This window comes from Rhagoletis pomonella, unplaced genomic scaffold (assembly GCF_013731165.1).
Source record: "Rhagoletis pomonella isolate Grant_MI unplaced genomic scaffold, Rhpom_1.0 Rhpom_scaffold_00007, whole genome shotgun sequence".
NCBI classification, from domain to species: Eukaryota; Metazoa; Arthropoda; class Insecta; order Diptera; family Tephritidae; genus Rhagoletis; species Rhagoletis pomonella.
Genome location: NW_023458561.1, coordinates 65,693,084 through 65,720,140, shown reverse-complemented (window position 1 = coordinate 65,720,140; position 27,057 = coordinate 65,693,084). Strand labels below are relative to the sequence as shown.

General features: G+C 39.2%; 3 protein-coding genes across 3 annotated transcripts in view; 1 reads left to right on the top strand and 2 right to left on the bottom strand.

The window, feature by feature from the left end:
* The window catches only part of LOC118743356 (vacuolar protein sorting-associated protein 13), a 35,164-nt gene extending 12,655 nt beyond the window's left edge, over positions 1-22,509 (bottom strand). The window contains exons 1-5 of the mRNA XM_036475967.1: positions 21,842-22,509; positions 1,454-1,540; positions 720-917; positions 295-654; positions 8-229 (exon numbers count right to left, since the gene is read on the bottom strand). Coding sequence (XP_036331860.1) covers positions 8-229; positions 295-654; positions 720-917; positions 1,454-1,540; positions 21,842-21,941 — 967 coding nt within the window. The 5' untranslated portion in view covers positions 21,942-22,509. The remainder of the gene's footprint in view (positions 1-7; positions 230-294; positions 655-719; positions 918-1,453; positions 1,541-21,841) is intronic.
* Positions 22,510-22,867: 358 nt separating this feature from the next.
* Positions 22,868-23,714, top strand: LOC118743355 (RNA-binding protein 8A). The gene is made up of 2 exons (XM_036475966.1): positions 22,868-23,036; positions 23,114-23,714. Exons 1-2 carry the CDS (start codon positions 22,976-22,978, stop codon positions 23,548-23,550), a joined length of 498 nt encoding a protein of 165 aa, XP_036331859.1. The 5' UTR covers positions 22,868-22,975; the 3' UTR covers positions 23,551-23,714.
* Positions 23,715-23,755: 41 nt separating this feature from the next.
* LOC118743354 (protein SDA1 homolog) lies at positions 23,756-26,365 on the bottom strand. The gene is made up of 4 exons (XM_036475965.1): positions 26,042-26,365; positions 25,692-25,973; positions 25,467-25,628; positions 23,756-25,409 (listed from the first exon to the last, which is right to left on the bottom strand). The coding sequence occupies exons 1-4, from the start codon at positions 26,231-26,233 to the stop codon at positions 23,847-23,849; spliced, it is 2,199 nt and encodes a 732-aa protein (XP_036331858.1). The 5' UTR covers positions 26,234-26,365; the 3' UTR covers positions 23,756-23,846.
* Between the last annotated feature and the right edge of the window lie 692 nt (positions 26,366-27,057).

Here is a 27,057-nt window from a genome sequence, read left to right as displayed (position 1 = left end):
CACTTACGTATATTAGAGGGTCGATATTTACGATACCGTGCGCCCAATTGCATACGGTTCATAGATTCACCCAGCTTGATAGCTTCTTGGAATTGCGTGCTCGTCAGACCGACGCGCAGCTTTTGCATTTCTAAGGCTAAGTCGATCTTTGGTATCACAAATGCTGGGGTATCGTACTCGGGATTCATATTTAGCTGTAGCTTCCCCATTACCGAAATCGGACCAACAACTGTCACACAGAGAAGTTACTTATGACGCTTGAGAATATCAATCACACGCTCGTTAGTTACTCACCATAATTATAGTCGGCTGGCACCGAATCTTTTTGTGCAATATTTTTACGAAAAACATTTGCCAACTCTTCCTTCGACAGTGTTGAATAAATGCTGGTTCTGCAGTTCATATACGCTGACAATGAGTCGAGATTTGCAATTTTAAAGACACGGCTGACTTGTTGCGTGAGATAGCACTTCTCCCAGTTTTCATCGGTGGTATACAGCTCGAGGTCGTGTAGCGTAACACCCACTGCGAATGTCTCACCCGTTGTGGAGGTGTCTTCATAGCGTATATGGATATTCGATATTTTTACTTGAAGATTATTAACGATTTGCGCCGTTAGTTTTTCGGAAAATGTGGCATCCGGTTTGGCTTCATCTAAAATGAGAATCACTTTAAGAAGTCACCTGTTTTTTTTATTCTAAAATCCTAAGATAATATACTTTTCATTAGTTCTTTTTTGTGTGCATCGTCAAGCGCTTTGAGCGCGGCCTGCTTTGTCTGCAGATCGTATTTTTCTTCTTTCTCGGCATCATATTGAACCGCTTGCTTGGGCGCAACAAGCATATACAGATCCTCGATTTGTGCAATCACTGGTTGACTGTAGAGATTCTTCCATGGTATCTTTAAGACCAGCTTACCTATTATAGGAAAGAGGTTATGTATCGCAAAAAATCCACAAATAAATTTTTAAGAGATATTTCTCCTATATGATCAATTTCCTAGTAGGAATGCATAGTTTACCGTTAAGGTATCTCTTCACCTAAAAAGGGCTGTAAAACGCACTCCTAACTAAAGCTGTCTTTACATGGGGCGATTTTCCAGGCGATTCAACATTGCTCTGGAAAAATTGCTCGTGTAAATGGTGATTCAAAAATCGCTTGCCTCAAAGTCAACTTGTGCAGGCGATTATCGCCTGTCAAAAAATCGCCTCATGTAAAGGCAGCTTAAGATATTTGCTATATTTCGCTTTGGTTGGCATAAAAAAAATGCCGTAAGGAAATGAATTTAAGGACTATTTTCTAATGTCCAACTTTGTCATTATCCGCGGAGCGGTTACCCGAAGCCACCAATTCACGCACAACATCTATGCAAGCAATGTAATAGATTGTTGCTGTTGTAACTACAGTTTTCAGCTGAATGTCAGAATATAAGAAGAAGAAGAACTTTCACTTACCTAGAAAACCATAGACAAGCTGCACCGGCAAATCCACTTCATCAAGGGCATTTTCTTTTAGTTTTAAGTTATTTAAAACTACATCGCCTGCAAAAGGAGAAATCAATTAATCTCTAATTCATTTTATTATTTTTTTTTTAAATAATTTTATTTATTACAATTATTGCACACATTTTTTAAAGAACCATAAAAAATATGAACAATGTGGCTTTTGAAAAAATTTTGACCTATAAATATTTACATAATCTTTATTTGTAACCTTGATGGACTGAGGACAACCCAAAAAAGATGTTCAATCGAATTTAAGTTGTCAAAATGCGCTGAAATTTTTTGTTTGTACAGCTTTTTGGCATCCATGTTGGCCAATACAAAAAAAAACTCTTTCGGACTCCTTACATAATGTTGAGAGATCATTTGGAGACGAATTCGCAATGATAGGGAGCTTTAAAAGCTTTATAGGTATAGGCTTTATAAAAAAGTCAATCAGCAAACAACCAGCAGGTAGTTTAATTTAACTTAGTTCAGACAAATAAATATTAAAAATAACTCTTTCAACAAATGTACCTAATAAGCTTTGCTATTAATTTACTTGTGCGTTCCACCCTATTTGATTTCATTTTTATTTGTTTATGTATATAGTAATTTTTATACATTCAAACTTCCAATTGCAATTAAGCGATAATTAAGTTTTACATCCAATACGCGACGTGACCGGAACGCACACTTCCAGATAGCACATTTTCCTGCAACATATTAGATCATGCTGTAGCTTGCAATATTTGCATGTATACAGTCAACCTTCGATATAACGAACCTTGATAAAACGAAAAAACTAAGGAATTCTGAATACGTTGACGGTTAGGGTCCCGTTGTTAAAGGAAAAAAACAGCAAAACTACATATCGCACGTTTAGTAATAAGGAAATTATTTTAAAATTTAAATTTTGTGGGATCAATTCATACAGTTCGGCTGTACAAAAGGACAGATGTAAAGACACATATGGCTCTGAAATTTTACAGGAGAGCGCTATTTTCTCCCGGTAATATTTTACAAAAATCTGTTATTTTAATGACGGTTTTACGATTTTTATGCATAAATATCGATGCCTGGAGTTCAGGGCTACCAAATCTCATTTTTGCCACAACGGCGATTTAGGCGATTTTGCAACTGGTCGATGGGCGGTTTTGCAAAAGCATCGACGATATATATCTTCGCCATTTTAGGGAAGTTTAGTTATCTGCAAGACTGCACATATTCTCCTAATCAATTTTATTAATTGTAGGATAAAATCTTAAACGTCATAAATTTTGAATTATTTCTCTATATTAAAAAACGAGCAATATTTATACTTATAACAAATTTAAAAAAAAAAGTTAGCATTTTTCGTTGTATCGAAATTTAGATATTCTATAAATATAATGAGGAGGAGGATAGTTCCGTGCGCAGAAGTGGAAAACTTTTGACTGCCATTCACCTGGGAGTGGCCAGAAGCGATTCTTGTGCGTACGGTTCAAATCGCAGCTCACAACGTCCGGATATTTATATCCACGTATCCTCTGGGTAGCAACCAAACACCCGTTTGGGAGCGAGCTAAAGTGATAAGGCGTAAAACTTCGCGTGCGCTGGGTTTGGGTCCCGACACGTTAAAACCCCGCCCAATGAAAAATTCCAACAAGCCTCGGATGAGACCCCCTTTTTCTGATGACGACCACGGCAAACGTATAAAGGACTATGATTTAAGGGTATGCACCTGGAATATCCGGACCCTTAATGGGGAAGGTGCCTCTGCCCGGCTGGTTGATGTCCTCGGGAAGACAAAGGCTGACATCACCGCCATCCAAGAAATGCGATGGACGGGGCAAGGTAAAGTAAGCGTGAAGCCTTGCGACGTCTACTACAGTTGCCACGTAAAGGAGCGCAAATTCGGTGTTGGATTCGTGGTAGGAGAGAGACTCCGTCGCCGAGTACTGGCGTTCACCCCGGTGGACGAACGTCTAGCCACAATCCGCATCAAAGCTAGATTCTTCAACATCTCGCTCATCTGCGCCCATGCCCCGACGGAAGAGAAGGATGAGGCGTCCAAGGATCTCTTCTATGAGCGCTTGGAACGTACATATGAGCGCTGCCCCCGACACGATGTAAAAATCGTGCTTGGCGATTTTAATGCCAAGGTGGGCAAGGAAGGGATCTTTGGCGCCACTGTCGGAAAATTCAGCCTCCACGACGAAACGTCCGATAACGGACTGAGGCTGATCGACTTCGCCGGGGCCCGAAATATGGTAATATGTAGTACTAGGTTCCAGCATAAGAACATCCACCAAGCTACATGGCTGTCTCCAGATCGAAAAACGAGAAACCAAATCGATCATGTTGTGATAGACGGAAGGCATGCTTCAAGCGTTTTGGACGTACGTACACTCCGAGGGCCAAACATCGACTCGGACCACTATCTTGTTGTAGCCAAGATACGCACCCGCCTCTGTGCAGCAAAAAATGTGCGCCCAACAATGCAAGGAAAGCTTAACGTCGAAAAGCTGCAATCACAACAGACGGCCAATTTATTCGCCACTCGACTCACACACCTGCTCTCTGAGAGCACTCTTCAACAATCCGACGTACGCGAGCAGTGGAACCACATTTCCCGATCATTAAGTACCGCCGCCGAAGAAGTAGTTGGATTTCAGCGAGCCCGAAAGAACAACTGGTACGATGAGGAATGTCAAGAAGCCGCAGAGAAAAAAGATGCCGCCTACAGGGCCACGCTGCGATCGGGCGCAACGCGAGCCATGTGGGACCGTTATAGGGAACTGAAGAAGGAAGCGAGACGTATTTGCCGCAATAAGAAGAGAGAGGCCGAAATACGTGAGTGCGAAGAGCTTGAGATGCTGGCCGACAGGAAGAACGCCCGAAAATTCTACCAGAGGGTTAGGCGACTTACGGAAGGTTTCAAGACCGGGGCGAACTCCTGTAAGAACAACAATGGCGACCTAGTGACCGATGTCCAGAATATACTTAAATTGTGGAGGGAACACTTTTATAACCTACTGAATGGTAGCAGCGCTGAAAGTAGTGAGGAAGACGAACCCGAGTCCCCAGTCGATGATGATGGAGTAGCTGTCCCACCGCCTGACTATGACGAGGGACGAATAGCGATTACGCGGCTGAAAAACAACAAAGCTGCTGGAGCTGACGGCCTGCCAGCCGAGCTATTCAAGTACGGCGGCGAGGAGCTGATGAGGTGCATGCATCAGCTCGTATGCAGAATATGGTCAGATGAACGCATGCCCGACGACTGGAATTTAAGTGTGCTCTGCCCAATCCACAAGAAAGGCGACCCCGCCATACGCGCCAACTACCGCGGAATTAGCCTTCTAAGCATAGGTTACAAGGTATTATCGAGCGTATTGTGCGAAAGACTGAAGCCCACCGTCAACGAGCTGATTGGACCTTATCAGTGTGGCTTTAGGCCTGGAAAATCCACCATAGATCAGGTATTCACAATACGCCAAATCTTGGAAAAGACCCGCGAGAATAGGATCGACACACACCATCTATTTGTCGATTTCAAAGCCGCTTTCGACAGCACGAAGAGAAGTTGCCTTTATGCCGCGATGTCTGAATTTGGTATCCCCGCGAAACTAATACGGCTGTGTAAAATGACGTTGAGCAATACCACCAGCTCCGTCAGAATAGGGAAGGACCTCTCCGAGCCGTTTGATACCAAACGAGGTTTCAGACAAGGGGACCCCCTTTCGTGTGATTTCTTTAATCTTATGTTGGAGAAGATAATACGAGCCGCAGAACTGAACCGCTCAGGCACAATACTTTATAAGAGCGTACAATTGCTGGCGTATGCCGACGACATCGATATTATCGGTAAAAACAAGGGCTACGTCTGTTCTGCCTTCTCGGGATTGGATAGAGAAGCAAAGCGAATGGGTCTGGTGGTGAACGAGGACAAAACGAAGTATCTCCTGTCAGCACACAAACAGTCAGAGCATACGCGTCTTGGCACCCACGTCACTGTTGACAGTTACAAGTTTGAAAAAGTAGACGGCTTCGTTTATTTGGGAACCAGCATTAACACCAATAATAATGTCAGCCTTGAAATCCAACGGAGAATCACTCTTGCCAACAAGTGCTACTTTGGGCTGAGTAGGCAATTGAGAAGTAAAGTCCTCTCTCGTCGTACAAAGATCACACTCTATAAGTCACTCATCATGCCTGTGCTGGTGTATGGCGCGGAAGCATGGACAATGAAAGCATCTGATGAGGCGGCTCTTGGAGTTTTCGAGAGAAAGATTCTGCGAAAGATTTACGGACCTTTACGCGTTGGTGATGGCGAATATCGCAGACGATTTAACGATGAGCTGTATGAGCTTTACAACGATATAGACATAGTGCAGCGAATTAAAATTCAGCGGCTCCGCTGGCTTGGCCATGTCGTTCGGATGGACAGAAACGCTCCTGCTCTGAAAATATTCAACGCGGGCCGCGATGCTGGGAACAGAGGAAGAGGAAGGCCTCCTCTGCGTTGGAAAGACCAGGTGGAGAAGGACTTGGCTTCACTTTGCATTTTCAATTGGCGTCAGTTAGCACAGAAGAGATATGACTGGCGTGCTGTTTTGGACTCGGTCAAAATCGCTTAGGCGGTTACAGCGCCAAATAAGAAGAAGAAGATAAATATAATGAAACTATAGATATAAGAAAGCATCTGTCCAGTCCCTTCAAATCATTATATGGAGGTTTTACTTGTACTTTTTTCTATTTACATTTATCGATAAATAGTGGATCGTTCAACTTAACTGCGATTACTTTTAAGTATACAAAAGCATATACATATGTACATTAATTTTATATTCAAATAAATTATCGGCAATTGATGTGAAATATGTATGTAGGTGCATGTCACTTGTTTGCTGGAAGAACGACATACATATGTAACTTAAAAATATATAAGTGAGAAAAGCAGCTTGAATACTGGAGTTTTTTTCCCTCGATCAAAAATAAAATATTAGATACTTCCTCACTTTGCTCTAATGGAGACAAGCCACAATCAGTGTTGCCATTTTACGAATTTTTCCACTAGATCTAGCGCCTTTATTTTATACTTAGCGGTAAAATTTGGAATTCGGTGAAGTCAGAATATTAACATCAGTGATGACAGGTAAGCCGCAGATGGGTTCTAATATCACTAAAAAGTTTTTATGCAAATTACAGATAGAGGGTATTGAATATAATCCCCCGATATGCAGGTATGGACTTAAATATGCAAATAAGTTTTGCATTCCCTACATTTTACAAACTCCAACAAGCTCAAGAGTCACGAAAACGAAGATGGCCGATTTTTAATCTTTCGGTTTTATCGAAATCAAAGCTACTCATAAAGGTGTATTTGGTCCCAGCGCTGGTTTTAAAAGCATACAGCGATGTCCGCTTTTTTTTTTGTTAAATAATGAATTTGTTTTTCTTGTTTTTGTTGGAAAACGTATTGTTTTTTTTTTTTGTAAACATTTGATCTCATTAATTCAAAACATTGGTTTTTTGAGTTGCGGCAGTCTTTAAGCAAATGAGCGACATGTACATTTGCTCTCTAAATTTCAGTCAATTAATTCAAAAGATTAGATTGATTACTAATTTGTTTACAAATGCATATGTATGTAATTAATAAATAAATAATGCAACTCACACATCTGCCGATGCCGCGGAAAGATAAGATTGATAAGCACTGCTGATTGTTGATTTTCGTATTTCACCAAATATTGCTCAAACAAACAGTTCTTGAACTAGATCACAATTCTGGCAGTCGTAATCTTATGATAAACGATTTGTGTATGACTGCTAGGTTCAATACAGACTGCGGACAAATAACGAGCGGTCTTCAGCAGCAACGACATAAAAGTATCATTGCACGCAATATCTTTGATTGTGTGAATAGTAAGTACTGAAACATGGCGTCACGAGTAGGGCTGTCCTCTTAAACGCATAATTGCAAAGAATTATTTGTAATTCGCGCAACCTTATTAACAATTGGTATTTCGTTATGGTTGCGCTTATTGGACATTGATATAAATCATGATTTGGAGATAAAAGATAATGAAATTTCGCATTAATACTTTTAAGAAGACAGCCTAATTCATAACACACCTGCATGATTAACCTATCAACAGTAATACTTTGTTTAATTTCAAAAATATTAGTAAGCATGCAATACTTTAAGCTTTTAGCTGGTAAATTGCATAAACGTGAACATGGAAGCAAGGCCTTAACTCCAGCAAAAGAATTCGAATGAATATATCGCCAAAACGTCAGCCGAATGTAAGTCTAAGCTGAAAGCCAATGGAAATTGAGTTAAAAATACACTTTCGTTGGTCAATGTCATTAAAGTAGATGATAACCAGACTGCCATTTAAGTTCTGGTTCAATGGCATTGTAAACAAATATGTAGCTTTTCGACACATATTCACATATGTAATTCAATACGTGGAAGAGAGTGTGTGTTATAAAAATGAAAATTACATTATTAATAAATTTATAACTTGATTTGTTGTCACTAATAAACACATTTTTTTTTTAAGTTTTAGTGAAACCGGCAGTCCATTTCCGGCAACATTGTCAAATTATTCGGAAGACTTATTGAATTTTGATTAATTCACATTGCGGACCAAATTCAGTAAAGTCAAAAATATAAAAATTCCATCAACATACTATGAAGACACTTACACTATGCAATAAATGTATTCGTTGCTGGCTTGATTAGCAAATATTCTTCTTCAACCTCATTCGAATTAAATTCCAACGTTTATTGTAAGTTCCAGTAGCGTTAGATTGCATAGATACATACTTGAATATCTTCCCTCAGTTAATTCCCCATAAATTGTGACTCGAGATTTGTCGTAGCTTCAGAGATACTTATATGAGTAGAGTTGGGAAATTTAGTTCATTTTAGTGATCAGATATTCTAGTTCAAATCACTTAAATTAATAAGTTTTTTTTAGTTCAGTAATTCACTAGAGAAATGTTTTGTTATTTGTTTCATGATTCTGGTGTGCTGGATAGAGGGTGAGAAGGAATGGCTCCCGCAACATCACTCACTAGTAAGTTGGGGTTAAACGAACGAAAGGCGGACCCTATAGCACACCAAAACTGCGGCCAAGATCTACTTCCATTTAATTTAAATCCGCACCCCTTCCGTAACTCAAGATATCTCACACAACCTTAAATTGCATATTAAAGCTGTGACAGACGGCAAAGCTTATGCATATAATCTGGCACACATATGCGCATAATAATTTTGACCTAACAGACGGCAGTTATGCGGATAAACGAGTCGCAAGGTCGTGAGTTCGAGTCCCACGGCCAGTTGAATTTTCATTTATTTTTTTCATAAGTTCTATATTTTTTTACGTTGCTTTCAGTTGGTTGTTGTTGACTTTTTATAAAAATTCAACTCTAAAAATTTAAATTAACTAATAGTAAAATAAAAAATGCGATATAAAATAGAGCAAATGAAAATAAAATAAAGTAAAGTTAAATATATATATCAAATAAAATAAAAAAAAATATAAAATAAATCATAAAAACAAAAAATTGTTCCGCAATCACTCCAACCGAGGATCGAACCTGGTAGCTACAAGCTTGTAGCCCGTAACTCTTACCACTCGGCTACCGCGGACGCGGAACTCGCGTGCTTTGTTTGCTTACTTGTACAAAAGACAATAGCTGGCCGTTTTCACCAGTGTTGTCAACGAAAACTGCCCGGATCCGAGTTAATTCCCAAAAATTTCGTGCATTTGTTCGACTGCTTATGCGCATTTTAAAGAGGAAAATGCGTGAGTCGAAGCAAATCTGTGTTCGTATGGAAAAGTAGCTTATGTCGAAAGGCTGGCTTTAGTATAATGCGGCAATCCCTTTATTTTTTAAACGGCAAGCAATTTTTTGATGAGACCTAATAAGAATATTGACTTGCTAGTATCGGAACTATTTTTTCCACGTTTATTTGCCAAAAGTTGTTCAACGGCTTAGCGCCAGTGAGCAATTCGCAATCGTATGCCGCGAATGCCGATTTATACTAAAGCCAGCCTTTCGACATAAGCTACTTTTCCATATGAACACAGAAATAAAGGCTGTTTATGCAAATAAGCGAGCCCGTTTGTCAACCGTATTATATAGATAAACATCAAGTTACGAATTATTTATTAATTGTTCGTGAACGACACAAGTCTATATACATATATATATATACATGGTTATAGTTTCAGATGTTTTGAAATTATGAATTCAAACAATTTTAAAATTCTTATACATACATAAATACATATATTCCAAATAACTAACGTGATCTCTCAAAAATGTTTACCAATTATTTTCGTATGTAAGTATGTAGTATGTATTTTTTTGTTACATAGTGTACGCATGAATTCATAAGCCAAATTTAGATACTAAATAAATTTCTAACGGAATGCGCTGTACAGAAAAGCGACAGAGGTTAATTGGCGGCATAGGTCTGAAGTTGTTGGGAGTGTCTGCGACAGAAATTCAATTAATTTCAAAATTCTGACACGGGTACTATGTGTGTAAGCATGTACTGTATTTCTAGCGTGAGCAATAAGACCATCGGCATTTGCATACATCGCCTCATAGAAAAAATAATGATAATAGTTATAAATAATGGTCGGAAACAAATTATTGATGTTTAAGTTTAATCACCACCAAAACGGTTGGTATTCTACACCACGGCTACTTCGGACTATTTCTGTCTAAATCCTTGGAGTACGGGAACAGGCTAAATGTGAATAAGAAAAAGTAAACAAACAAATGTCAAATTAAACACCCCAATGAGAACACTTGACAGTTGTTCATAAACTCAAAACTTTAAACATAAAACTTGTATGGTTCAACGTGAAGTTAGTAAAAAATCTTTTAGTTATTAAAGCAAAATCAAATGGCTTGTATACAATTCAATTAGCTTATCAGAGACACAAAGTAAACTCGTTTACTAAGTACTTAAGTATAAACTATCCGGCTATGTGTTCACAACCGTAAACAATTTCTTATCACAAACTGGATACTTAATTGAGTGAGGCACATAAATATTTATGTCAGTAAGTGCATTTGTTTGTATAATATATGCGTTCTTTTTATTAATATTTATAAGCTCAAGAATTTTTGAGATGAAATGAAGCGATTAAGTTTTTTAACTCGGAATTGTATACTTGCGCGATAATTACTAATGGAATATACATAAGTTTTAACTGTATTTAAAAGTAATACAATGAAATAGAGGTTTAATCAATAGTTTTAAAATAGTCTTAAATAGCATACGAGTACTTGAAAATTACATATTCCTACTCCACTCACTTACTACGAGTATTTACATAAGTGTTATCGATACTTCGCAAAAGAATTGGCGGCCAAACGAAATATAACCACACTAAATATGAAGAGTATATACGACCGTTGAAGGCCAACCAGGGTGCTTTTGTGCTTTTACTATTACTTACTACGTTTATGCGAGATTTGCCCATATAAGTATGTACATACGTATATCTAATCTAATGTCTAAAAGCAATGACTTCAGTAGTTTTTGTTTCTTTACAATGTATAATTAAATAATTTTATAAAAACTGTTTTCTAATAACAACTTTAACCGATTTATTGATGTAGTAAGTATGTATTTGTGTTTAAATTTGATTACACTTTTGGTAAGTGAGTAGTCTTTCGATCAGGGCCTTTACATACATATTAAGGTAAGCCCAGCCGCACCATGTAGAATGTGGTTCCCTTAGAATGCCTGTTAGGGTACTGGTTTTTTCACGAGAAATTCCAAGCACATACAAATTAGAAAAAATCTACACGAAGAAATAACTATATTCTTTTTTCACTACTATGAAATGCTAAAAATCTGTAAGTCGTGATAAAATCACTGCTAAAGTCAGCATTTTGTAATGCTTTTACTTCGGCAAATAAATTCGAACGAGAATAAAAACTCTACAAAGCTCTGCAAACCAAAAACAACCACCCCATCCAAAATTGCCTTCCTAAAGAACCGTTCATGCTTTCCTTCACGCCTGTATAAAAGCGAATTAAAGACTTCATGTTTTTGGAACAACTTCTGAGTGGAAAAAGAGCCGTGCTATAAGTACATTTTGGAAGCAACCATGTTCAACTGGGTTAGAGCACACGACCACACTAAAAAAAAAAACGGAGCTCAAATTAAAACTCATTTCTTGAAATATATAGGCGGAAAGAATCAGCGTATTACGTAAGCAAATTAAATGTTTTTCTCAAACACGGTTTGAGATAAAAAAAAAACCTGGATGCTAGAAAACAATGAACTTTTTAAATCTAGTTTTATATTAGACTACAAGAAAAAAATGTGGACAAATAAGTAATGGCCTATTCGTACGTAGCACTTTGACATCGAATAATCTAATTTGCATTTACGTACGTATGTACATAAATGTATTCTTATTCTTATACATACATACATACATATGTACATATGTACGAGTATTTATTATGTAAAAATTTCGTGCTCCAATCTTTAAGCGCGTGCCAGCAAAAATTAATTTTTTTTTTAGTTGTGCCAGTCTTTCAGTAATTAAGTGATATGCAAATATATTTGTATAATAGGGTGGTCCAAAAAGTAAAGTCGGAATTTTAATGCTTTCACCCACCCCCCCCCTAAGATTGTTCTATACCGAAAAAATTATATCCGTTTTTGTTTACATCAAAATATATTTACATAGAGGCCGCTCAAAGCGCTCAAAGTTTTCCATGTATTTTACAATGCGAGAATAAGATAAGACACACTCCATCTATTTTTGGAAGTGGCCTCTGAATTTGGCATCACCGCGAAACGAATACGGCTGTGTAAAACGATGTTACGCAATACCACCAGCACTGGCAGAATTGGGAAGAACCTCTGTGAGCCGTTTGATACCAAAGGAATTTTTAAGACAGGGCGACCACCTTTCGTGCATTCATACGACAGTCAGGTCTACGTAACGGGAACGACCCAGATTTACCCTCTGGCCAAGGAAATAAAAAGAGTGGCAAAATATATTTCCGCGAATACCTCATAAATCTAAATCGCAATAGTTTTGATCCAGCTATTAAGTTTTTCTTAAACCAATCTTTGAAAAAAAGATTAAAAAAACAGCATCAAAAATCTCATTATTACGACTCCGTTGAAAATTTTTTTTTTTTAATATTTTTATGCAGATTCTTTAAGCTTACACTGGTTGGTCATATGCGGGGATTTTTTTTTCAAAAAGTTCTTTAAGAAACTGTTTTTATTCATAAAAAAACTACACTTTCGGGGGTATGTATTTTCAAATCGGTCCAGCTCACGTAAATCTTAATATTTTTCAGAAATATTTTCGTGGAAGTTTTTAAATATAATAAATTTTATAATCCAATACCGCTCCTTTTTTGGTGACGCAATCTAATGTATATACATACATTCATACTATGTAAATGCGTATATAAACTAGATGAGATTAATTAATCAACGTCAGATCATTCAATGTTACCAGGTCGACCCGGGAAAGACCGGCCAATGACCATCAATTGAGTCCCCCCCCCCCCCCAAACACCTAAAATCAAACATGCTTCTACAAGAAAAATAATGTAATTTAATTCAAAACAAAAAACTTCGAACACAAAGGAGAAAGAGTATTGGCATTGCCCTATCAACTGTACTATGTATAACAAAGAAGAGCGTTATGAAGAATTTAAAAAGAGAACAATAAAACGAAATATTTAAGATACTAATTTACAAAACATACACACATATAAATGCATGAAACTGCCTGTGTTCATAGATATGGTTGAACAAATATGAAGTCATACCAAAAACATTGTTCGTCGGATACTGCTCTTAATATACGAGGGTGATTCGAATTTTTTTAAATGGTGGGTATTAAAATTGAGAAAAAATGTTTGGCAGCCATAATTCTTTTTTGTTGTTGTTGTTGTAGCGGCTACAACAACCCCGCCCAGATCGGTTGGTATCTCAGTCGTTGTCGTCAAGTTCCACTAACGGCAACCCTAGGAAGCGTGCAGCTTCTGCGGGGTTTGCCCATAAGGACAAGGTCGTTAGGGATGTCGGGTTTGCCGGGCATGCGAAGAGATGTTTCGAGTCATGTGGGGTCTCTCCGCATGCCGGACATTCATTAGGCACATCCTCATTCAGCCTACTCAGGTAGGAGTTTAACCTGCTGCAGTAGCCGGAGCGAAGTTGTGCAAGTGTGGTGCGCGTCTCCCGAGGCAGATGAAGCTCCGTCTCGTCAATGTCCGGGGGTGGTGTGCCTAGAACGGCATTCACAGGTCTAGAGTCTACATAACTCGAGACTGAGTCCCTGTGAATGCCGTTCAAGGCCTGTCTGTAGGCTGTCGGGTCCAGAGGTTGCTTAATGAACCTCTGGACTTCGTCCGTTAGTTCATATAGATGCCTCCTGACGTGCCTAGGCGAGGGCTCCTCTGCAAGCAGCTGTCTGCACGGGTGGCCACTTCTGTGGGTCCCGATCAGGAACTGCTTGCAGAGCATTATATTGTGCTCCTTTACCGGGAGCATTTGCACCTCGCCGTGCAGGTGGTGTTCAGGCGTCATCAGGAGGCATCCCGTCGCTGTCCTCAGTGCGGTGTTTTGTGCGGTCTGTAGCTTCGTCCACTGCGTCCTACTAGTCCCAGGCGACCACACTGGCGCTGCGTAGTTCAAAACCGGCCGGCCTATTGCCTTGTATGTTGCCAGCAACGTTTCTTTGTCTTTGCCCCAAGTACTGCCGGCTAGCGACTTGAGGACCTTGTTGCGGCTCTGTACTTTATTGACAATAGCGGTTGAGTGCGCAGAGAAGGAGAGCAGGCTGTCGAAAGTTACTCCGAGTATTTTGGGGTTATTCACCGTCGGAATTGGTGTGTCATCGACGTGAATCCCCAGCGGTAGCCTGACCTCCTTCGTCCAGGTTGTGAACAGGGTCGCGGAGGATTTCGTAGGGGAGAGGGCTAGACACTTTGCAGTGAAGAAGCGAGAAAGTTCGGAGAGATAGCCGTTTACTTTCGAACACAGGTCATCAATTCCATTTCCAGTCGCCATAATCGAGCAATCGTCGGCATAGGAGACAATCGAGACTCCCTCTGGTGGTTGAGGGAGCTTTGAAATAAAAAAGTTAAACAGTAGCGGGGAAAGGACACCACCCTGAGGAACCCCCTGTTTTATTTTTCGCTGCTTACTCGTTTTGTCTCTGAACATTACCGACGAATGTCGATCACTTAGATAATTTGCCGACCACCGTTTGAGCCTCTGTGGGAGAGAGGAGGCCTCTATATCTTCTAGTAGCGTGGAATGGCAGACGGTGTCAAACGCCTTTGACAAGTCCAACGCTACTAGAATCGTTCTCTCACAGGGACGGTTACGGTTAAGGCCACGAGTTATCTGAGTGTTTATGGCGTTAAGTGCTGTTGTTGTGCTGTGCACTTTACGGAAACCATGCTGATGCTTCGCTGGGGTCAGGTGATTTGTGAAGTACGGGAGTAGCAAGGCCTCGAGTGTCTTCGCTACCGGGGAAAGGAGTGTAATCGGACGATACGAATCTCCTTTGTTTGCAGGTTTCCCCGGTTTGAGCAGTGGGACCACTCTCCCCACCTTCCAGATGTCTGGGATGATGAGAGTGGCCATTGACAAATTGAGGACCTCCGTTAGGTACGCTACCCCCGCAGGACCCAAATTTTTCAGCATCAGCATGCATATACCGTCGGGACCCATGGCTTTGGAGGCTTTCGCCTTCCCGATGGCCACCTGAACTTCACCGCAAGTGAAAGCAAGGGGGGCACAATTTGTTGGCAGTTTGTGCAGCCTTCTGGTCACTCGACGCTTGGCTTTGTCCACCGGAGGATGCAGTATGAACTGCCGGCTAAAATAGCTCGCGCATCGCTCCGGGTCCGACGAAGCATGGTCGCCGAAGGAAATTTCGACTCTGTCGTCGTGCTTCGTCGGATTAGACAATGACCTCACGGTTGACCAAAGCTTGCTCACACCAGAGGTGAAGTTGCAAGTCTTCAGATGCTCCTCCCACTTCTTCCGCTTATGTACGTTTACAAGTTGCCGAATCTCCGCGTTGAGATCCCTGATACGGGGATCTCCGGGATCGGCCTGACGAAGGCTATCACGCTCATTTGCTAAAACAGCCGCTTCGGCAGGGAAGTTTGGACGTGGGTCCGATATGCACCCTGCCGGTATGAAGCGGGCTGCAGCAGCAGTGATAGCCCTGCGGAACTTACGTTCACCGAGGTGGACGTCGGTTGGTGTGGGGAGCGATGTGAAGGTGTTTTCAGTAAACTCCGCGTAACCTTTCCAGTCAGCTTTAGAAAAGTTGACATAGGTACGGTGTTTGGCGGAGGCAAAGTCGGTTGGTTTATCAATTGAGATGACTATGGGTAGATGGTCTGATGCTAGAGTCAGCATAGGTCGCCACGTTATGCTGTTTATCAGACCAGCGCTGACTATTGTGATGTCTGGCGAGCTACTGCAGTTACCCATAATCCTGGTGGGTGCGTCGTCGTTCATTGTGCAGAATGTCGAGTCGTCTATCTGCTCAGCCAAGTCTGTTCCCCTAAGATCGTTTGACAGGCTTGAGTGCCAAAGATCGTGGTGCGCATTAAAGTCACCTACTACCATACGGTTTTCACCTCTGAGGAGCGCACCTATATCAGGGTGATATCCTGCCGGGCAGCAGGTGACAGGGGGTATGTATATATTAAATATTTCGAGCTCGACATCGCCTGACCGGATAGCGATGCCCTGACATTCTAGGGTGGTATCCCTGCGGTCGATGTCTGCTTCGATAAGACGATACTGCACGGTGTGGTGCGTGATGAACGCTAAGCCACCACCATTATCTCGCTCGCGATCTCGACGGTGCACGTTGTACCCGGCACAATTCAACAAAGTTGAATTGCTGTGCAACTTCGTCTCTTGGACCGCAGCTATTAATATACCATGCCGACACATAAAGGCGGTTATCTCCTCAATCTTGCTCTGTAGCCCGTTACAGTTGAATTGGAGGAGCTTCATGTGGTTCGGGAGACGTGTTGTGATGTGGGGTGTGAGTGAGGTGTATGTTCTTGCCGCCGTTGGCTGTGTGTGCTGCTGGGGTGATTGCCTCCCTGTGGTGGTAGTGGGGGGCGTCGCAATTGATGTCAGCGACCGAGCAGCGCAACACGGGCCCTCGAAGTTCCCCGTCCAATCTCGCGTGGTGCGCAGACCTGAACATGCCCTAAAGTGGCACCAGCCAAGGCAGGTGTTGCACTTGACTGATGTCACATTACGGAATATTCTGGTCTGACATACCGTGCAGATTGTAGGGGGAACCAAGAGTTGTTGGCGGCGGCGTGTGGGTGGTGGTGCGGTTGTGTGTGTTATGTGGTCTGTGGTGGCTGTGGTATGTTGTTGTGTTGTGGCGACTGTGTGTGGTTGCTGTGTGGGTGTGTGGGGCTGCACGGGCGGACTATGGGTTGCCGTGGAGGCTGCTCTATTTGAGCAACAGGGGGCCACGTACGACGTGGTCCACTGTCTGTGTGTCCGTAGTCCCGAGCAGACCCTGAGGTGACTCCACCCCTCGCAGGCATTACACTTGACTGAGGTGGAGTTGTGGTGTAAACGTCTCCGGCATACACAGCAGGTGTATATTTCTGGCCCAGGGTTTGACTCGATGCCAGCCCTGAGTAGGAGAATGCGTAGTGAATGTTGCCCTATGGACGGACAACTTCTGAGATACTTCGCCGACCTAAACGGGGTTAGATCGCCGAAACAACAGCCCTTGGTCGGGTGAAACCCGAGTCATTCCGGTACGTAGAACCGGCTGCCATAATTCTTCTTGTTTTCCACTGTAACCGCCTAAGCGATTTTGGATGAAAGCCTTATCTGAGAATTTATTTATCTTATTCTCTGGAAGGGGTTTTAAGTGGCGTATGCACCTAGATATTCAAAAAAACTAGATAATTATTGGAGGGGGGAAGTAAAATTTCGCAGGCCTATGCTCATTGGGTACACTAAAATATTATGCTGCTTTTACACGGGTCGATTTCTGTCGATTGGAAAATCTAATGAGTAATCGGCTAGCCAAAACGCCTACATTTGACGGTTGAATTGCCATTTACACTGGTCGATTTTGGTTGAACGACAAAAATCGACTAGGATATCGACCCGTGTAAAGACAGCTCTAAACATATTTTCAAATTTTATTTTATTTTTATTAGGGAAAATTTTTGGAAAATATGGTTTTTATAATAAATATTAAGAAAAATATTTGTCAAAAATTAAATTTTTCGCAAATTTGTGGGTCGATTAGTGGAATATTTTAAAAGAAAAATTTAAGAAACTGTAAACTAAAACTGAAATTACCCTTCTTTCTACTTTTAATGTTTAAATGTTGATTTTGCAATATTTGTTAGATATGTTTATATGTTTATATATGTATATAGGTCATACGACCGTAATAAATAAATAAACAAATAAAAATAAATGAAAGACGAAAGATATAGCTGTGGTTTGGCTTTATCAAATCTGGTAGCCATATCCTAATGCGCGTGTATTTTTTTATCAATATAAAAAAAAACGTGAAAAAGGAATTTTTTATGCTAATTCTATGTTTAGAAGTCGCTCACAGTTTTCCATGTATTTTATATGGGGAAAAAACAACTTTTCGTAGAAATGGTATAAAACTCTTAAAAATGAATATTTTTCGTTCGGAAAACTCGTGTTCTCTTCAGGAGATTCCAAATAATAGTACCCAATTGTTTATTTAACAATTTTTTATAGTAACTATATTTTATAGGTTCTCCAAAACCCCCAAAAAATGCAATGGCGGCACCAATAAAAATCGTTAGTATTACAAAATGGTTAAATAAACAATTGGGTATTATTATTGGAAGTCTCCTGAAGAAAACCATGTTTTTCCGATAGAAAAATATTGATTTTCAAGAATTGTATGCCTTTTCTACGAAAATTCTACCAAAAGTTGGTTTTTTCCATATAAATTACTTGGAAAACTTTGAGCACATTGAGCGACCTCCAAATATTTTTTGATTTAAAAAAAAAAAAATAGTGGTATATTTTGTTCTCGGTATAGAACAATCCTAGGCCCATCTCCTTACGATTTTACTCTTTTTTTTAACCACCCTAATGTACATACACCTATATACATATGTATATGTAAACAGAAAACATATTCTAAGTAGATATTTCTAGTTCCAAGAAATACAAAGCTTACAAGTGTTTTATTTCACAAGAATTTTAACAAATTGTGGAAGCTAAATTTACGCAAAGATTTAGGAACTAGAAATGCTCGAAAACATCCTTTATGATGCGTAATTTATTTACTGAGTCTTAAAATTTTTATTTAAAGTTGCTCGCTTCGTAAACCATATGTAAGGCAAATTCAATGGAATGTGTGCTTATAGTCTAGCTCTTACTCAAATTAAATTTCCGAAGATACATATACAGAAATCCGCAAATTTTCAGCGATGATTGTAGTACGCAATGACTGAAAGATGCCCGCGGCGTTTAGAACAAACCACTATGTTAAACTGGAAAAAGTAATTAAAAATGTAGCTTTCTCGTATATATGTATATTCGTACATTTGTTTATGTATGTACTTAGCTAGATATATTGTTTTGTGGAAAAAGTTGCTTAGCCCTGTTTTTTTCAAATTTTATGGGAGAATAAATACCTTTCAAAATCACTACCTTCAAGCACTTATTTTGCAAAAATTCTAATAAGTAAAAGGTTTCCCGTATTCTAAGCTAAAACAACTGGAAACGAATCAAACATTGATGAAAAGTTTTTTCTATGAACAAAAGCTACTTCTTTAACAAAACCCGTGTAAATCCAAGTTTCAAACTTTGTGCAATTTTTAAAAAAATTCAACAAACTTTTGTAAAAATTTCTAACTTTTTTAATTAGATTTCCTATAAAGATTCTGAGTATACCAAAACCCCCCGAAAATGCAATAGGGGCGAAATAAAAACTCTTTAGTATTAAAGAATGGTTAAATAAACAATTCGGTATTATTATTGGAAGTCTACTTTAGAGAAAAGGAAAACTTTGAACGCTTTGAGCAGCGTCTAGATATTTTTTAATTTCAAAATAAAAAAATTGGAGCCTCTATGGAGGCCTCCCATAGTCGAAGATATGACATGTAAATTTTTGTCCCGCTATGGCGTGTCGCACAGGGGTCAAAATTCAGATTACCCTATGAAAACCTCATAACTGACTCCAATCGCGACCAAAATTTATATGTGCTATCCTCGACTTTAGTAGTATCGATTTTGGGTATTACATGAAAAAAATACATATTTTTATTTTTTTTTAGTCCATAGAGGCATTTGACCCTTTTGCGACACGCCTTAACCGACTCTAATCGGGACCAAAATTTATATGTGATATCTTCGACTATGCGATATCTGTGACCGTGACATTACCGATTGAGGGGTTGAGACTGAAAAAATCGTTCATTTTATGTTTTAAGGACCACCCTAATTTGCATGCTGTTACACCAACAACGCCATCATTACCTCATTTGTGATTTTTTGAAGCCGCTTTTTCAATATAAAAGTCAGTACAGTTTGAGACACACGCCTATACCAAAATTCAAAACCATATCTTAAAAAATACAAGACTTGATGCAGCTCTGTAAGCGCTCCTTTGGCGTTGATGATGACGACTTGTATGTAAAGTATGTACAAACCTACCCTATCACCACCTCATATCAGTAGAATTTTCTTAATTAAAAAAATATTTTAATAAATCAGCAAGCACATATGTATGTATGAATGTACGCAGTGGGAAAAGGTAATATTTGCGAGTGCCCCCCTATAACCTACGCACGAAAAGACGCAAGAATTTCTCTACAGCGATATCATATGAAATTAGCTATAAATAGAATTTTTAAATAATAAAAAAATTAAGTGCGAGCAGCAGGTCTTGAACCCCTGACCAACAACACGATAATCGAACACGTATCCATTCGGCATCAGCAGCTGTTGAGATGATGTGAAAAAAAGAAAAAATACTTGAGTTAAGTAGTTCTCAAACTTTTTGTTTTGTTTGTGACTTCAAAACTACAAATCATCCCCTCGCTTACATTGCGATGCATTTTTTCGTTCAACCGTAGTTGTTAATCTTTTCTTGGTAGAAAAAGGTAATGAATTCCAATTTACCCACTGGGATGTATTCCATACATACATATGTAGGTACTTATGAGCTATTTCTGGCTCTGGGAACAACTCTTGCCGATAAGGTGGCTTTTGTTGAATAGTAAGTAATTCGGCGACCGCTGTGGTGTAGTGGTAAGCAGTTCGCACTTCCACTCCGCAGGGCTTGGGCTCAAGCCGTGGTCAAAGCAACATCGCAAAAAAATATAGAAAAAAAAGGTTTTTTCTTAACAGCGGTCGTCCCTCGGCAGGCAATGGCAAACCTCCAGGTGTATTTCTGCCATGAAAAACAGCTTCTCATAAAAATACAATCGCCGTTCGGAGTCGGCGTAAAACTGTAGGTCCCTCCCTTTTGTGTGACAACATCAAGACGCACGCCACAAATCTGAGTAGAAGCCCGCCCACATGCATATAAGACAGCGCCCAATCTATTATTATTATTAACTAATTCAGCTGAAAGTAAAATCTCAATCATTGGTTTATTTATAAATATTCAATTTATAAATTCAATCAAGAATTATGGGATCTGTCCGCTTGACTAACCACATGCAACAGTTGAGTATAGTCTGAGAAAATGTGCAAACATCAAGTTTTTTCAATGGATGCCAAACACAACAGGTGCTCTAGTGACTTAAAGTAAAAGAAAACGAACAATAAGCGCCATCAAGATATAAAACAATAGGGGAAAATTTAAAAAACGCGTGTTGAAAATTTCGGTTAACATTACGCACGCACGAAGTGGTATGTATATACACAGAAACACAATGTGGTTGCTGCCTTTTAGCAATGGAATAGCTTTATTTGCCTGTGTATATGCTCATGAATAAAAGGCACGCAGCGCTGTACGCTTAGCTGATTTTGAAGGATAAGGTCACCGCGACTGACACACATAGATGATTTAATGTCTCATTTGGGACGCTCCGAAATGAAAAATGATGCACAATTTGAAAATTGCGTGCAAAAGTTTAATAAATATATTCGGCTTTCACAACTTTATTAAGCAAATGCTGAGACTTTACCACGCCCCATACGAATATGGACTACCAAGAATGATAGAATACACCGTGATGGAGTATACATATTATAATAATGTATACTTATATATATATATACATATGCGTGCTTAATTACTACTCCTATAGACAGCTAGTACACTTAATTTTTTTACTTACCGCCCCAAATTCCGATTTTTAACTGCTTTTTGTCTAAATTTTCAACATAATCACCGAGTACTTTGTTCAGTACATCGGTGACAACAGATTCGAATACCATATTGTTGCCGTTTCAAGATCCGACAGATGGACGTTCCGTCCACAAGGTCACTGGGGTAAGCTGGTTATATGGACGCAACCACAGTAGCAGCTGGTGATCACTTTAGAAGAAAAACTTTCGTGATTATTTCAAGCACAGCCTGCGTGCTTTCTGGCCAAATCGCAATTGGTTTTAGCTTGGTATTGATTTTTTTTTTCAGATAGTCACTGCACAAAAGAACAAATATGTTATGGTTTTTTAACTTTAATCACGAAAAATTTAGCTGATTTTGCTTGTTTTTTGTTGTTAGTAGCCATTCAATATGGAATATGGATAAAATAAATACTATGACATCATCAAACCCGAATTGGTGTCAATATCAAATGGTTCACTGCACTACGCGGCGCGGCTCGCAATTTAATACGACCATAAAACGTTGATTTTATAGGACCCACAAGTGCAAACGAATGATATTTATTTTGCCGTTAAGAACACATTTCCTTTTTATTCATTATTTATTTTAATAAACGACACAAACTGCGCACCGAACCGACGTGTTTGTAAGAAAAATTCAATCTGACCAGCCCAAAATGAAATGTCAGAAAAAGAAAATGTTATCAAAAAGAAAAACAGATAACAGCTGTTTCTTATTGTGAATGGAAAATCAATAGGGTTGCATTTTTTAGAAAACAGAAATTTAATTGAAAACTTGAGAAACTGAAACATGGTGGCGGATCGTTTGCGAAGGTCGCGTAAAATTATAGTAAAAAAAACTCTGTCAACAAAACCATAGTAAAATAATATATATATATATATATATATACAAAACTCTGTATACAAACAATTTTACCGCTGATTTTAATGTAGATTTTTCAGCAAGCATAAAAAATGTTTCAATTCCAACAAATTCCCTACGATTCTTTCACTTCAAAGCCCATATCTTCATTCTACCATTGTGAACTACGTGAAATTATTATTTTCCGGCTTTAATTCGCGTTGTTAACAAATTCCAGCAAATATAAATAAATTAATTTATATTTCAATAAAGAATTAAAATGGCTGATGTGCTCGATATTGACAATGCCGAGGAGTTTGAGGTTGATGAGGATGGTGACCGTAAGTACAAAGAAATAAGATCCAGCTTTCTACTAACACGCTACAAAAATTTTACAAATTGTTATTTTCTTTTACAGAGGGCATTGTTCGTCTAAAAGAGAAAGTCAAACATCGCAAGGGACGTGGATTTGGTAGCGAAAGCAATTCGCGCGAACCCATACAGAGTTATGAGCGCGTTCGCCACGAAGACGACGATGAGTTGGAACCGGGCCCACAGCGTTCCGTTGAAGGTTGGATTTTGTTTGTTACCTCAATACACGAGGAAGCACAGGAAGACGATATACAGGAAAAATTCTGTGAATTTGGCGACATTAAGAATATTCACTTGAACTTGGATCGCCGCACAGGTTTCTCAAAGGGCTATGCGCTAGTAGAATACGAAACTCACAAGCAAGCACTGGCTGCAAAAGAAGCACTACACGGCGCAGAAATCATGGGACAAGTAATACAAGTGGACTGGTGTTTTGTAAAAGGACCCAAGCGTATGAAAAAGTCTGAGAAGCGCAGAAGGTAAAAACTCGAAAAGAAGTCTGTGGATTCGCAGAGGTTTTATCTATTGTGCTCATTTATACTGAAATGTATACAGCGAAGTCCGATTTGTACTAATTTAATTACATATTATGATGTAGTAAGTATTTCATTACAGGTTAAATAAAACTTTAATTCAACACTACCGAATCGAACTTATATTTCTTTGAAATAACAACAAAAGGATAAAGTTCGATTACGTTTAACTCTTCAGTTTATTGAAACTATAGTATGTTATATACACGAAATAAATGTCTAGGGCAACTGATCCCGGCCCAGCCTCTACTTCATCTTTTTTTGGTGCAGCAGATGCTTTCTCATAGCCTTTTGTTTGTCGCGGAAACTTTTCTTCACCTTGGAGCGCGCCTTATGTCGCATCATTACAAAGTTCTTCTGTTTGCCTTTTTCTCGGTTCGTTTTAGAGCTGTGTTCATTTTTGCGGCCATCTTTCCAGCCGAATTTTTCTCTATCCTTCCGCCCAGCCATGACAGTTTCTAAACGCGACTCCTTGTCGTGTTTACGTTTTTTATATATCATCTCAATGCTGTTTAGTTTAACAAATTCGGCACGGTCTTTTTCCAACGGTCTCTTACGCGCATTTGTGACAGTCTTTTTAAGCTGTGCCGCATTGATTCGTTTGAAATCTTCGTCTGTGAAAATACGCGTCATAGCCAATTCCTGTGCAGCCTCTTTGACATCAAGAACTTGCACATCTTTTTCAGTTGAATTTCCCACATCATCGTTAGAAGACTTCTTCTTTTTAGTATGCTCCTTGTCACTACTTTCAGATTTGTCTAAAGTTTCTTCTTCCTCATCCTCCTCATCATCACCACTTTCGTCATCATCATCGTCTGTATTTTCATCCCCACTATCATCCTCTTCTTCTTCGTCAACATCTTCATCACTTTCTGCTTCCTCCTCGTTTTCATTTACATTTTCACCCTCATCATCACTATGTGATACGTTCACCCATTCGCCGTCATTAGAGTCACTATCATCATCGCTACCCAAATCTATCTCCTTAGAGTCTTTAAGCAAAGCTTCAGCTCCAGGAATCGTTTCATGTACCTCAACCTCACCGTATGCGCGTATTTTACGCTCTGCTTGCGCTTCTGTAAGACGACCGCGATCTTTTTTATGCAGCAGCGCCGGTAGTTGTTCTCGATATAACATAATTAGCGACCGTGCAGCCATCATAACAGATTTTTCTTTATACGTTTTATACATAGCCAGGTCACGCAAAAGATCCTCGCCCATTGCCAACGGACAACGCATGCAAATCTCACGGGTCGCATTAAGACCAATCGCCATCACATCGCTGGAATTACGCTCTGTGATAAAGTTGTTTGCAATCGTTTTCAGCACTGGTTCAATGATATCGCCCGGTACTAATTCATGAGAGGCCTGCGCAGCAAACTGCATAATACGCGTCACTTGGCGCTGATGTGGTTGCAGAAAGCGGGTGATGTAGGGATAGTATCCAAAGAGAAACAACTGATGTATGCCAATCAAGCGCGAGATTACATCTAAATGCATCAGTTTGACCTCGAAGCGCTCGTTTGTTGACTGCAGCTGTTTGAAGAGACCCTCAGCAAGGCCTTGTGGATTATGCAAGAGGTGTATGCCGGAAAAATTAAATGCCGGAGCATTCTTTTTCTTTTTTTGAGCCTTTACTGCTTGCTTCTTGATTTGTTCCAATTGCTTCTTACGCTTCTTAGTCTTTTTATTGACACGATTTTGCATCAGCGCACCTTTGAGGTCTACTTCATCACCACTGTCAGAATCGTCCGAACCTTTTTCGTCATCATCGTGACCCAGGAAAAATTTCAAAGAAGCAACTAGCACCTATCAGACAAATGGGTTATTAGCATTTACATATGTATATTTGGAAATCGTTCAAACCTTCATAACTTTAGAAAAGCAACCAACAGTTGCTATAACATTAACTGTTTTTGGGTCGTTCCAAATATTCTTCTTGTACAACTCAATCATTATATCTACGGACATCTTTGCGGCTTTCGGATTGGCGTCTTTCAACATAGAGTACATAAAATTTTGCAATGTCTAGTAAATAATTTGCCTTTTAGAAAAACTTTTTTTTTTACTTTACAACATTATCAATCTTACCGAGTTAAGCTTCATATCCTTGTGTTTAGCATTCATATTTTTTATATCTGTAATTATGTGTGTTTGTAAGAAGGAACGCAAGTTCTTATCAGGGCAGCTTAACAGTTGAAAGAAGAGTTCCAAAAGATCAATGGCTGGTATCAAGTTCTTATTACGCATCAATATCAATGCCTTGACAAAGCAGTTGCGCATTATAGGATCTAATGTTGTAGCATGGTTTTTCAGTAAATCCACTAGGTGTTGTGGGAACTTGGCGCATTCCTCTGGATAGCATTGTGCGACCTACACGTTTAATATAATTATATTGTTCGTTTTAATATAACTTTACAAAAACAAAAAATTGGACTAACCTGCGCTATGAATATGACAAGCTCATCCAAAGACTTGTTTTCGTCGCTTGGGTTAAGCGCAAACACTTCCAAGCTGCTGAGGAAATGCTGGTATTGCTGACGGAAGTCATCCTTGTATGAATCGGGATCACGTTTGATAAGATTCTGCAACTGTGGCAGGTTGTCCGGCAATTGATTGTTATGACGCACCATTATGACTTGTGTGAAAATCACAACAATGTTACGTATTTATGGGCGCGTTTTGTTAAAAATAACAAAAATTATAATCGCCCAACTGCGTTGTATAGCCAAAACACGTTGTTGGCACCTACGCAGCTTCTTAAAAAAGAACCTATTCACAATTTTGAATTGTTGACATTAGCTTTGTTCCTTTCGTTCCTATATAACAAGTGAGAATAGAACATTCTATGCAATTGCAAATTATTTTATTAGGGTAAGCTTGTTTTAACCTGGTTATATGATAGAGCTTTCCCACCTTTAGCTTCGATTTTAAATAACGTGACACATATTTTGACCCTGCTCGAAGAGTAAAAAATATGTACAACTAGGGTTTTTAATTTCTTTAAAATCGTGTGTCTCATTCAATTTTTTCTTCTTCATAATTTTTTTATATCTGAAATTTCTTCAGCAAATAAAAGCCCAAATATCAAATAATTTATTAAAATTTCTCTCTTTGGGAGAACCTTAGATTTGCTGCAGCAAACATATCTAATTAAAGCTAATTGAAAGATTTACCTATTACCCTATGCTCCAATGCGGTTAATAATCATATGTACATATATATATATGTTCACTTAGGCCTGTACAAACATACATACAATTGTTAAATCTTTTTGACTGAAATACTTGTATTTGTATGTGATTTACATAAATTGTTGCAACGCAGTTATTGCAGCAGAAAAACAAATCTTTTTAATTTCTACCAAAAATGATTGCTAGTAGCCAAGTATGTACATATGTATGTACATATGTAGAGGCCCCCTGTGCCTTATGTTTCATTTCTGCTATTACCATTT

What these genes read in the sequence shown, in the direction of transcription:
- LOC118743355 (XM_036475966.1), top strand. Translation starts at nt 22,976, where the DNA reads ATGGCTGATGTGCTCGATATTGACAATGCCGAGGAGTTTGAGGTTGAT. An exon ending in GGTTGATGAGGATGGTGACC is followed by an intron (nt 23,037 to 23,113) that starts GTAAGTACAAAG and finishes TTTCTTTTACAG; the next exon opens with AGGGCATTGTTCGTCTAAAA.
- LOC118743354 (XM_036475965.1), bottom strand. Translation starts at nt 26,233, where the DNA reads ATGGTGCGTCATAACAATCAATTGCCGGACAACCTGCCACAGTTGCAG. An exon ending in TTGTCATATTCATAGCGCAG is followed by an intron (nt 25,974 to 26,041) that starts GTTAGTCCAATT and finishes TTAAACGTGTAG; the next exon opens with GTCGCACAATGCTATCCAGA. An exon ending in AGGATATGAAGCTTAACTCG is followed by an intron (nt 25,629 to 25,691) that starts GTAAGATTGATA and finishes ATTATTTACTAG; the next exon opens with ACATTGCAAAATTTTATGTA.